This window comes from Oryx dammah, unplaced genomic scaffold (genome assembly GCF_014754425.2).
Source record: "Oryx dammah isolate SB20612 unplaced genomic scaffold, SCBI_Odam_1.1 HiC_scaffold_13, whole genome shotgun sequence".
NCBI classification, from domain to species: Eukaryota; Metazoa; Chordata; class Mammalia; order Artiodactyla; family Bovidae; genus Oryx; species Oryx dammah.
In genome coordinates this window covers 15,592,374-15,605,562 of record NW_024070197.1, presented here as the reverse complement: position 1 = coordinate 15,605,562, position 13,189 = coordinate 15,592,374, and the positions used below count along the sequence as shown (strand labels likewise).

The 13,189-nt window shown below is 56.8% G+C and overlaps 1 protein-coding gene across 7 annotated transcripts in view; it reads right to left on the bottom strand.

Annotated features, from left to right (window-relative positions):
* The window catches only part of AKT2 (AKT serine/threonine kinase 2), a 47,778-nt gene that overhangs the window by 26,382 nt on the left and 8,207 nt on the right, over positions 1 to 13,189 (bottom strand). For 2 of the 7 annotated variants that reach the window (XM_040252727.1, XM_040252725.1), the window contains 2 exons: positions 8,156 to 8,295; positions 1,265 to 1,394 (listed from right to left, as the gene is read on the bottom strand). In XM_040252727.1, coding sequence (XP_040108661.1) covers positions 1,265 to 1,310 — 46 coding nt within the window. In that variant the 5' untranslated portion in view covers positions 1,311 to 1,394; positions 8,156 to 8,295. Of the gene's footprint in view, positions 1 to 1,264; positions 1,395 to 2,065; positions 2,175 to 4,802; positions 4,925 to 6,319; positions 6,610 to 8,155; positions 8,296 to 13,189 lie in introns of those variants that run through there. The other 5 variants (XM_040252724.1, XM_040252723.1, XM_040252722.1 and 2 more) reach the window with 4 other exon arrangements.

Genomic DNA, 13,189 nt, shown 5'->3' with positions numbered 1-13,189 from the left:
GGATGGCAACTGTGGGCCCGTCTGGTTCACTGCCGTATCCCCAGTGCCCAGAATGTGCCTAAAACACGGCAGCTACTTGATGCATGTCTGCCGAGTGAATGAGAGCGTGCAAAGTGGTGGCCCCCCCAGGCCGGGTGCCCCACTCTGCAGGGGAAGGTCCGCGGAAGCTAGGACAGCCGGTCTCCTTCACTCCTGGGTGCCTGGACAAGCTGGCTCTCGGCACATGCTTCTTCCCCGCTGCCTCAAACAGCAGTGAGCCTGTTCAGTGAGGCAGTGCTGGGGCAGAGGCCTGGGGTCCCAGGGTCGAGTCTCTCTGTGTCTCCCCTGTAAGTGACTTCATCTCTTAGATGCCCACCAGCACAACCAGACCTGGTCCCGAGCTCGCTCGCAACATCCTGGGCTTCCGAATGCCAGACGAGTTCCAGCCCCGCCACAGCATCAGGCGCCAGTGGTCTGGTGCTGTGTCACGGCTCTGCCCGCCTCCTGCGGCTCACGCGCTCGCTCGCTCGCTCTGCTCTGGCCACCCTGGCCCACTCTATTTCCTGGCCCACGGCCCCCATTCCTCGCTGACCCACTCCCTGGGACCCCCTGGCTGGCTATCTGTGCAGCTTGCTCCCTCACCTGCTTCTGGCCTCCATATACTAGTCCCTCCTCAGAGCCACTGCATGAACCCTCCTTTCTCCAGCGTTCCCCTCAGAGCGCCTGCTCTTCACGGTGGCACTTATCGTCACCTGACATCGTGTCCATCAGTTTACTGTTTGTCCCCCGCCCCTCAGTGGATCGCAGACTCTAAGAGGACACCACAGCGCCCCCAGAGCCTGGGATGGCCAGCCTGGCACACTATGCACTCTATGAGTGTTTGCTGGATGAGTAAATGCTGGATATTGCCTCTCTGTATTACTTTAGCTAAGTGACTTACCCACTCTAGGCCTCAGTTTCTTTATCTATGAAATGGGACCATGAGCAGGAACACTTATGCAGAGGCAGAGTTTTGAGGCCTGGCCTGGGGGTTCATGCAGGGGGTCAGCAAGGCCTGGAGACTCAGGCCCAGGCGCAGCCACAGCTCCTCCGTCCAGACTACTTTCAAAGAGTCCATGACGTGGGCTGGAAAGAAGCCACTGGCGGAGGCGGGCAGGCAGGGCTCGGAATGCTGGCTCCTCAGGTGGTAAAGACCCTGTACCTCTGCCTCTCAGGGCACAGCTGCCAGGAGAGCTGGGGCAAAAGGGGGAGACGTGCAATCCTGTGAGTAAACGTAGCCCCTTACCGCGCTTATGGAGCCAGCCTTCTTTGATGACAGACACCTCGTTCATGGTGGCAGCGTGACGCGCTGTCACCTCGCTCGGGACAGCTTGGGGCAGCAGGACATGCGGGAGGAGCGCTGGACAGAGCACAGTCTGCAAGACAAGAGAGGAGCCCACCCGTCAGGAGAGGCAGGGGGGTTTGGTGGCGACCCCTCCCCTCAAGACACCCCACCTGAAGCCCCTCTGGCAGCTCTGCGAGGGTAGAGCCAGGGAGGGTGGGGAGAGACCAGCACTTGGGGCCCAGGCTGGTGGAGGGGGCCAGTGAGAGGCAGTCGGGTCCCCAGGGACCCAGTCTTGGGGAGGAAAGGACACGACCTTGCCCTCAGAGCCCTCCTCTGGAAGGAGCAGGGGGCCCTGGCTGTGCCCTCGCCCCGTACTCAGGACCCCTTGCTCAGCAGGGCAGCCCCACCACTGCCACTCCTGACTGGGTGGGAGGCTCCGCCCCTGCGTCACTCCAGGCCCAGCGCTGAGGTCACCTGGGATGAATCAGACAGCCCCGGGCACCTGAGGGCGTGCTCAAAGCCACCAGGATCTGCCTGCCACCCCCAAACACACACACACACACACACACACGCTCACACTCTCATTTCCAAACTAGGTGCTACCAACCTGCCACCTTTAGCAAACCGAGTACCACCCCTCTACCCAGCACCAGGCCACCTCATGTCACTCCCTCAGCCTCCTGGTCCCCACCAGCTGACAAAGGAAAGGAAGGTCTCAGTGCTCCGGATCTTCAACAAGAAAGGAACCAACTGCGTACACACTTATCTGGGGCCTGGGAGAAAGTCCTGGGGGCTTGAAACAAGGCCCTGGTCTTTCCCCGAGACCTCTGCTTCTGTCCTCACGGACCGGCAGCCGACAGACTGACGGACGCCGAGGCCGCTGCTTCGTCTCAGGTTCCCGGGGCGGAGGGGAGAAGCGGGGGAGGCAGCCACCAGCTGGGCCCCTACCTGGAGCCACAGGCCTGGCCGGGGGCCATGGAGCCCAAGGCGCCTTTCGCCTTTCCTGGCCTGGGGTTATTTGCGGACAGCAGGTCAGGAGCTACGGTGGCCCCCAGAGAAGCGGCAGCTGGCCCTGGGGACACCACGGGCATCAGCTTTCTCTCGTGCCCCAGGGGAGCTAGTGGGCCGGACACACTACTGCCTGGCATGTGACGGTGGCAGGCTGCCCAGGCCCCGGGCAGAGGGAAGGGAGGTGAGCGGGAGGAAGCCAGAGGAAGACAAGATGGACAGTGACAGGGAAGTAAACAGCGGGTGAGGAACCATGTCCTGGACTCGGGGCTGCAAAGACAGGACCCAGAAGGGGCTCCCTCCCCTGGCAAGTACGGCGGCACCCCAGGGGCTCACGCCCACGGACTGAACACACCCAGGACCACCGGACCCTCACTCCGAAATGTCCCCCAGTCTGTGCTTTGATCCTAATGTGACCAGGGTCTCCACCCCAGCCTCCTGACCAGGTGGCTCAGGTCCAGCACCATCCCCTCCCATGAGGACTCACCCCACCTCCTTCTGGGCCTCCCATCCTCCAATCTGTTTCCCATTCAGCAGCCTGAGGACCCTCAAATCTGACCTGTGCTTTCCCACAGGCCTCGGGAAAGACCCAGGCCCCCCAGATTGGGATTCCAGGGCCTTCAGGCCCTGGCCTCTGCTGCCCGCCACCCTGGCTCAGCCTCGCGGTCCCCACCACCCATCCACCGGCTTCCAGATCACCTCTCCTGCCCCACCTCCCCTCCCACCCAGGCTTTCTCCCTGGGTTCCCAGCCTCCACTGCCCACCCCTATACTCCACCTGGATCTGACTGTGTCCCTCTCTACTCACAACTCTTCCATGGCTCCCCAGAATGCACAGAATACACAAAAAGGAACAAAGTCTTTTCCACCAGAGAAGGCCCCACGTAAGTCGAGAGGCACCTAGAAAGCCCTCAAGAAAGGCTAATAACCACAGCAAGGATGATCACACACCAGCCACCACCCACCTCCCCAGGTCCTCCTCCCCCACTCCCACCCTCTGCCTGACTTCTGCTCCTCAGGCCTCCACCCCCAATACCTTTCATGTACTGGGGTTCTCCCTCTTCTCTAAGGTCTCAGCTGAACCAACGCCTCCTCCAGGAAGCCTTCCTGACCTCAGAGGCTGCACTGGGTGCTGTGTGCCCCGTGATCAACTCTCCCCACACCTACAGGCGCTAATTCAGCACACCAGCCCAGCATCTGGCTGTCACTGAAGGCACAATGAATAAACCCAAGTCTCGGGAGGGGACATGTGTATACCTATGGTGGATTCATGCTGATTATGGCAGAAATCAACACAACGTTGTAAAGTAACCATCCTCCGATTCAAAATAAATAAATAAATAAGAGACACCACAAGAATTCGCTCTTTTCCTCTGCCACGTGAGGACACGCCAAGATGGCAGCCATCAGTGGCCAGGAAGTCAGCATCCACCAGGGACCAGTCCTGTGGATGCCCCGAGCGTGGGCTTCTCAGCCCTGAGACCTGGGAGAAAGTAAAGGTCTGTCCGTCAAGCGAACAAAGAGAAACAATCTCCCCAAAAGATCCCCAGCCCAGGACCAAACACAGCCACAGAAACAATTCCAGGGTCTGTTCACGCCACCAATCTTCCTCTGAGTATGTTCTAAGCTTCAGACTCTATCCTGGTCCATCACTAAGACACAGCTCCTGCCTTCAGGAAGGTCACATTCCAGCGGGAGGCAGACGATATACAGGACACAAGGTCTGATGGTGGCAAAGAAACACGAACAGGAGAAAGGAGGACAGGGACGGGTGCTGCGTTAGCCATACAGTATGGGAGACACGCAAGCCAACCCCTGAATTAACCGGGGCGGGGGGTGACACATTAAGGAACAGATTTCAGGCAGGGGAACAGCAAATGCAAAGCCCTGAGGATTGGGAAGGAGCTCTGGGAGTGCGGAGAAGGGCCCAGAGGCTGGCCCAGTGAAGAGCTGAGACAAGGAGAACGCTCAGGGCCTGGAGGCAGGTGTGCCGGGGAGTTCGGAATTCCTCTCCAACACAGGGGCCAACACCACACTTTCTCCAGGTGTGAGCTCTGTTCAGAATAGGGCTGGGTTCCCAAACTCGGCTGAGATGGAGAACCCAGGGGCCAAAGGAAGAGCGGATGTACAAGCAAAGACAGGGACCCCACGTCCACTTGCAGCCCTCCCCTCATCTTCCCTCCCCACACCCTCCCTGGCCCAGCAACTTCCCCTCTCAGAGCCGCTGTGAGCAGCACCCCTGTGCACAGAGGCTCAGCCCACTGCCTGGCCCCCAGTGAAAATGCAAACACGTGGCTGCCTCGATCAGAGAGACAGACGTGAAGGCGGCCAGGTGTGGCCGAGGTTGCAGAATCCAAGAGCCGGTGCCAGCCGGGTGGCCTTGAGCCCGAGGGCGCGCCTCCAGTCTCCCCTGATCGCTCCCGCTCCCCACACCCCCAGAGGGCCATGCCCGTGCCCAGGGACAGCAGACGCTGACACAGGGGAGGCTTTACCTTGGGTCTCCCAACTGGCTGCTGCTCGGCACACCAGAGCCACTTGTTACGTTCTCACTTCAGCAACTAAGCAGCCAGCAGCAGCCAGGGCAGGGGGAGGACCTGGAGAGCCCCTGCATCCTGCCTGGATCCTGCCCGTCCTCCCACGGAGGGTGGCGCCTCCGCTGAGGTGTCTGACGCAGTCCTGTGGTGATGAAACACCAGCACCGCAGCCAAGAAGATGGCCTGCTCCCTGGGGAGCTGACACCCAGCACGCAAGGGCCTGCTGGGCCGTGGCCTGCGTGCCCCATGGCGGGGGCCCAACCCCACTCACTGCTGCCTGGGGTATCTGGGCTTCACTCGGCTGAGGGTCTGGGTAGGAGCTGGAGCTGTGGGTTAGAGGCGAGCCACCTGGGAGGCAAGGTGAAAAGAGAAAGGGCACCTCACAGGAGGGAACACACACACAACGGAGGGCTGTGTTACAGGGAAATGCACATTGAAACCATCCACCTGGATGGCTAAAAATTCAAAAACTGACACCACCAAGAATGTGGTCAAGAATGTAAGAGGGCTTGGGGGCTAGGGGGTTCCCTGGTGGCTCAGAGGTAAAGAATCCACCTGCCAACACAGGAGACATGGGTTCAATTCCTGGTACTGAAAGACCCCACATGCCGCGGAGCAACTAAGCCCATGCGCCACAACTACTGAGCGCCCTAGAGCCCATGCTCCGCAACAAGAGAAGCCGCTGGAACAAGAAGCCCGTGCACCTCAGTGACGATTAGCCCCTGCTCGCCGCAACAGAGGAAAGCCTGTACAGCAATGAAGAGTCAACACTGCCAAAAATAAATAAAGGAGTAAGTGAATACAATTAACAACAAAAAAGAATGTCTTCAAGGGGGACTTCCTTGGTGGTGCAGTGCTTAAGGATCAGCCTTCCAATGTGGGGGATGTATGTTCAATCCCTGGTCAAGGAACTAAGATCCCACATGCCAAGGGGCAACTGAGCCCGTGCACCACAACGAAAGATCACGCATGATGCAACTAAGACCCGACACAGCCAAATAAACAGATTTTTTTAAAAATCAGTAAGTAAAAACTGTTAACAGAATGTAAAGGAATTGCTACTGGTGGGAGTATAAAACAGTTCCACTATGGAAAACCGTTTGGCAATAAGAATTAAAGCTCAACATATCCCTACCCATGACCCAGCAAATTCCATGCCCTCCAACAGAAATGGGTGTATTTGTTTACTAAACGACGTGTACTAGATCATCCACAGCAGCAACATTCTCAGTAACCTCAAGACTGGAAACAGACCAGGTGTCCACCCACAGGAGGATGGATAAACAAACTAAGGTAAATTCATAGAGCTTGAGGCCACTCAGCAAGAAAGAGGATCCGACTCCTGAAGCCTACAACAGGATGAAGCGTGAGAACTTCACCTAGAGTGAAAGAAGCCAGATGCGGAACAACCCACTGAGGACGAGTCCACAGACTGCAAGCTCAAAACAGGCAACGTGACACGACTTGTTTCTCACCAGTGAAACTGTGCAGAAGATCCAGGAAGCAAATATCCACAGGTCAGGAGAGCTGTTACATTTGGGAGTGACAGAGGAGGGGGGTTTCTGGGAGCTGACAATATTGTTGTGATTACAGAGCATCACTTTTACAGTTATTTGTCATACTGTATGGTTTGAAACATGTTGAAGATATCTTTCTGTATTTTATGACGAAATAACAACAACAAAAGAACCTGGGTTTGGGAGCCTGGATGATAACAGGAAGTTAAACTTAGGCCTCCTAGCCTCCACGGCCCCCTCTCACCCCAGGCTAGCTCGCCTGGAGTTTCACCGTGAGGCCAGTCGCCAATGAATAAGGAAGAGGACTCTAGGGTCTGGATTTCAACCCCAGGTTCTGCTGCTCCTTGGCCCTTCTGAGCCTTAGTGCTCCCATCTGCACAATGATCCAGCCAGAGGAAGGACCTGCACCCTGAAGGGTAGGGCTCGAGTTTGGGTGAGTCTTTTTAACACAGAAGAAAGCTGAACAGGAATGAAAATCACCACCTGCTACGGTCAGCTCTTAGCAGGGAAGAGAGAGGTGACTGGAGACAGGTCCCTGAAGGGACTCCGACTGCACTAGCAGGGTTTGATTTTTAAATCAAATACCTGCTAAATACCTGGTAAATATCACTGACGCATTCCACAGTATGTCTCAAACGCTCTCCTCCATTCTTTTTTTAATTTCAGGCCTTATTTCTGCCTGTCTGCCTCGTAGGTCTTATTTCTCAACGGTTTCCAAACTGCCTCCGAGTTTCCGCTCACCCTGCTGGTGCCATGTCCGTTAGAGGCGATTTACAGGATGACGCAGGGTGGCGGATGACAAGGCCGGGGAGAGAGGCTGTCGCATCCTACCTGGCAGCCATCGGAAAGGCTTGGGCCCTGGAAAGGTTCCTTCCAGACCTCCTTCCTCAAATGGAAAATCAGGATCGCTGTGGTTCCTGCCACTAGGGGGACTGTGTGGCCCAGGTGAGCTCAGTGCTTGTCCTCCCCCTCTTACACTCCAGGATGCTCGACCACCTGGGTCAGAGGAAACTGCTCTCCCCCAAACCCTGTCATGTCCCCACCTCACCTAGAGTGAAAGAAGCCACAGTCCTTCCGGGAGCCCCAGAGCCCTACTCTGCATCACCTCCTCTTCACTCTTCCGAACACTCCACAGCACTGGTGCCTCAGACACACCAGAGGCTCCCCCGACCTGCGCTCCCGCCCCCAACCTCAGGACCCTTGCACACGCTACCCCTTCAGTGAGCACGGTCTTCAAGTCCCTGCGGGCCCTGCCTGGCTTCTTCAGCCTCTGCTCACGTGTCTCCTCCTGTGCGAAGTCACCCTGTCCTCCACGGTCAAGAGTGTACCTGCTACCTTCACAAAAGTGAAGCACTTATCGCCACTGACGCTACTGTACACGTTTACCTGTTCACAAGTTTACTGTCGACCTCGCTCCACTGTGACGTCAGCACGGCGAGGGCAGGGCTCCAGCCTGCTCGGGCACCGCTGGGTTCTCAGCATCTCCCACGGTGCTGGGTCCACAGTGGGCACTCAGTAACTATCTGTGGAATGAATGTGTGGAAGAGGGGAGCCCTGTGCCCAGAACATGCTCAGAATCAGTTAAATTCCTTTCCCTGCCACTCGTCTTTTCCTCTCATCTCTCCCTGACCTGCTTTCTACACCAGACAGCACAGATGGGACGAGGGGGAGGCAGAGGCGCTGCATCTCCTGGAGGCGCTGCATCTCCTGGAGCTGCAGACAGTGAGGAGGGGGCGCCTTCCTGACACCCTGATCCCCCGGGAGCCTGTCACCCACCCTGCAACCTGCGCTTACCTACTCCCAGGAGGAGTTGCTCGGGAGGGAAATTCAATAGGCACCCATCGTTCGACAGGCAGCGTCTGCTGGTGGGAATCTGGGCAGGCAAAACGACTCCCTCACTCACCACCTGCAGCTCTGGGAACCGGCGCCATGTTCTGTGAGGGCCCATCAGCAAAACTGATAAAGTAGAAAACGCACATGTCCTTAGAGCAATTCCTCTCGCACAGATCGCTTATGTGGGTGCACAGAGGTTCTCAGGTGGAGTTTCTCAACCTCAGCACCAGGAACATTCAGATAATTCTTGTCTTGGGGCTGTCCTGAGAACTGGAGGGGGTTTGCAGCATCCTGGTCTCTGCTTGCTAAAAAACCAGCAGCATGACCTCCCCAGGAGTTCTGACCATCAAATATGTCTTCAGACATAACCCAGTGTCCCTTGGGGGCCAAGCCAAAAGGGGAGAATGCTGTTCTGAGGATATTGTTGCTGGAATAGTGAAACCCAGGGAGCAGTCTAAATTCCCACAACAAGGGTCTGGTATCATCCCAACGGCTGACATTATGCCAGTACTAAGAAGCGTCAACGCCTACACAAGACTTGGCACACGTCAGGCACACCTAAGTGTTTTGTACATGCCAATTTAACTCTCACAGAAACCCTATGTGGCAGGTACTCTTTAGCTGAGGACTTTTTTTTAATCTTCTTGCATAATTACATTGAAATTGTTTTGTTTTTTGGCCACCGCGCATGGCTTACAGGATCTTAGTTTCCCAACCAGGGACTGAACCCCAGCTCTGCAGTGAAAGAGCAATGTACTAACCACTAGACCTCCAGGGAATTCCCACAGCCCACTTATCCTCTCCACTCTCATGAAGAAACTAAGCCACCAAAGTGAAATGACTCGCCCCATCACCAGATCAGGAAGTACGGAGCTGGGCTGGGGCCACAAAGCACCACGTGGCTGGTGGAGTTGCTGTTCAGTCGCTCAGTTGCGTCCGACTCTTTGCGACCCCACGCACTACAGCACACCAGGCTTCCCTGTCCTTCACCATCTCCCGGAGCTTGCTCAAACTCGGGTCCACTGAGTCAGTGATGCCATCCAACCATCTCAACCTGTCGCCCTCTTCTTCGCTTGCCCTCAAGCTTTTCCAGCATCAGTCTTTTCCAAAGAGTCCGCTCTTCACATCAGGTGGTCAAAGCACTGGAGCTTCAGCTTCAGCCCTTTCAATGAATGTTCAGGCTGGTGGCGTTGGCAGGCCTGGATTCAGGTCCCTGCGCCTCAACTTCTAGCCTCCCCAAGTCTCAGCTCCATTCTCTGTGCAGTGAGGACGACAGCAGTGCCTCCATTACAGGCTCCTGTGTGGGAAGGGCCCAGCATAGCACCCCATCCTCCACGAGGGCCCGCCCCCAACAGAACACAACCAGGCGTCGCACATGCGAGACCCAACCTCGACCTGAGGTGCGGACACTGCCCGTCAGCCCTCAGTGCGCTCCTGCATCTGATCCCTTTCTGCAGCACAAACGTGCCCCCACCACACCGCCTCAGTTCGGACCTGCTTCTTTTTCCACGAGCTGATGTTACTGAGATCAATGGGCATCACACAATCCACGTATAACTTCATTTGCAGCATCCTTGGCAGCAAAGCAGTTACACGATCAACAACAGATCTTCTGGGGAACTGAGTCTCTCACAGGAGGGTAGGAGGTCCACGGGAAATGTCACGTTCGGAGAAGGAACTGAGCCGACAGGAGCAGGAGTGACGGTGGCCTCGGGAACCAAATGCACCTCGACCTCAGCCCCTCCACCTGCCACGTGACCTTGGGCAGGTGGCCCCCCAGCCCCACCAGTTTCATCATTCGCAGGTTAGACAACAAAGCCCCAGGGTTGCTGTGAGGATTGAATGAGTTCATCCCCGTGAGGTCCTTCAACCAGTGCCTGGGACAGCGACCGCACAGCACCTGTCTCCTGTCGTCCCTTCCCCTGAAAGCAGAAACACGGTCCCACAACACGCTTCTGCACCGTGAACCTCTACCTACACCGCCTCGCGGTAAGCAGGCAGCACGGAAGGCACCTTTCTCTCTCTTGATCTCCACACGCTCCCCACAGCCACCCCATCTGTCCACTTGGAGCAGGCAGGACTGAAGACAGGCTGAAGATGTGGGTGGGCTGCACACAACACTGGGACAAGAATAGGCACCAGAGCAGGCTTCCTTCTGTTCCCTGCCAACCTGGGCCTTAGAGCACCCACAGAAACCACGCCAAATGTTTGAGTCTGCCTGGCCGCAGACCTGAAACACGCTGAGAGCACCACGCTGCAGCCAGTTCAGCTCAGTCAGTCAGGCATGTCCAACTCTTTGCGACCCCACGGACTCCTGGAGTTCACTCAAACTCACGTCCAGTGAGTCGGTGATGCCACCCAACCATCTCATCCTCTGTCGTCCCCTTCTCCTCCCGCCTTCAATCTTGCTTAGCATCAAGGTCTTTTCAGATGAGTCAGTTCTTCGCATCAGGTGGCCAAAGTATTGGAGTTTCAGCTTCAGCATCAGTCCTTCCAATGAATATTCAGGGCTGATTTCCTTTAGAATGGACTGTTGGGTCTCCTTGCAGTCCAAGGAACTCTCGAGAGTCTTCTCCAACACAGTACAAAAGCAACAATTCTTCGGCACTCAGCTTTCTTTATAGTCCAACCCTCACATCCATACATGACTACTGGAAAAACCATAGCTTTGACTAGACGGATCTTTGTTGGCAAAATAATGTCTCTGCTTTTTAATATGCTGTCTAGGTTGGTCACAGTTTTTCTTCCAAGGAGTGAGCATCTTTTAATATCATGGCTGCAGTCACCATCTGCAGCCAGAGGGACCCTGAAACTCAGCACAGCTCTGGGATCACATCACAGACCCTTATGAAGGCTGCAAGGGCCCACCTGAGGAAGTCCCTGCCTGCTCTCCAGCCTCACTGGTCAGCATACTCCCCCCACCAACTTCCCCCTTCACTCCTTGCTCTCTCCCCGCATCCATCCCAGGGCCTTGGCACATGCTAGTTCCCCTGCTGGACACAGTGCGGACCCATCTTCACGTGCTAAACCCTTGTATCCTCAGGGAAGCCTGTCCTGACTGCCCCAGCCCCCAAGCCACAGGCCTCCTGAGCGCAGCTGTCCTGTCTGCTCACAGAGCTCACCTCTACTGTGCTCAGGCACTCCTATAAGTCTCCGGGAACAGTGCCTCCCCCAAGACTAGGGGCCTTGCAAAGCAGGGACAGGGTTGGCCCTGATCCACACTGTGTCCCCAGCCCCACCTAGCCAGGCCCAGGCCCAGAGCTTTCATTAATTCAGGATGGGGTGGCAAACAGAACCACAGCTTTGGAGCTCTGAGTTCGGCCAAGTAAAGGTGAAACAAAAAATCCTGCCTCCACTCATTCCACAAATATGGCGCCCGTGCTGGGTCAGCACTGCTCTGGTCCCCGGGGAGGCAGCAGAGACCAAACCAGCACTCCCTGCCCCAGGGGAATTTACAGGGGGGAGGGGGGAGGAGAGGGGGAGGGAGGAGGAGAGCGGACAGGCATTAAAACACAAACAAGTTAAACAAACAGGTGAGCTACACAGTACAGCAGGGTTTGACAAACATTGTGGAGAAAGGCATACAGAGGACTAGGTGTGTGGGAACGGGTCAAGAGTTTCCGATTTTGTAAACGGTGGTGAGCAGGGCTCACTGACACGGTGCAATCTGAGCAGAAATCTGAAAGAGATGCGGCAGCTTCATGGAGACCCGGGGGAGGGCGGTCCAGGCCGAGGAAGAACAGCACGAAAGTGTGGACTGTATGAGACACAGCCAGGAGGTGGTCGGGGGGAAGCAAGGCACCACGTGGCTACAGAGAAAGCCGGGGACCTGGCTGGGCAGGGCCTGGGAGGCCACTACACGGGCTGTGGCTAGGAATTCTCCAGCAGGACTGTGGTTAAGACTCGGTGCTCTCACTGCAAGGGCCCGGGTTCAATCCCTGGTCGGAGAACTAAGATCTCAGGTACCACGTGGCATGGCCAAAAAAAGAAACAAAAAAAGACCCCACAGTGGGCTGTGGCTATTTCCTGGGGAGGGACGGGAACTGCCAGCGTGAAGAGGGAGCAGTGTATGGAGCCCCGGCCCCAGCGAGGCCGGAGCCGTCCCCAGGAGAAGCACTGCACACTGGCCTGACTCTCCCGCTGCCTGCTTCCCTTGGGGACCAAAGGACCCACACCTCACAGATGGGGAACTGAGGACAGGAGTCTGCACAGGAGGCCACGGCTGATGGATGGGCTCACAGCACCCCAGCCCGAGCCTCTGCACCTCCCTCTTCCCTCACTCCCAAGAAACCAAGCCCCACCACCCTCCCTTACCGCCCTGCATGCCCTGCGGAACTGGGCCGCCCCTGACACACACAAGCATGTCTGCGCGCTCGCACACACAGCCCCTACAGTCTGGCTGAGGGGCTCCTCCCTCATAGACATTGCTCCACATCGCCATCCTCCGCCTGCCGCCCCAGCCACGAGCTGAGGGGGGTGCTGGTGGTGTGAGTCCCCACCCTATCCCTAGGGCACCTTGGAGCAAAGACACAGGGTCCTGAGCAGGGCCAGTGGGCACAGGTGCTGAGTGCTCACAGCAAGCCAGGCCTGGACGCGTGTGACAATCCTGCCCGCGACCCGGCGAGGTAGATGCTCTGACTACCCGTTCTTCTGAAGAAGAAACAGATCCAGAGAGAATAAACCGTGTGCCCAAGACTGTAATGGCAGGCAGATGCAGACAAGAGAATTTTCTGTAATGATGCAAGCGTGGCTACTAGGGCTAGCCCAACTGAAGAAGTAAATTCTCCCTTTAATTGTAATTACTTAAAATTTAAATAGCCCTTCGTGGCCAGTGGCCAGCACAGTGGAGGTGCAGCACCAGGAGCCTGAAGGCAGGGGTGCGGGTCAGGGTGAGCACCATGGTGCTCAGCGGCCCGGGGCTCGATCATCCCGGCCTGCCGAGGAGCCACTCCACGCTACACCATCCCTCCCCGGGCCTGACCCTGACCCACTCAC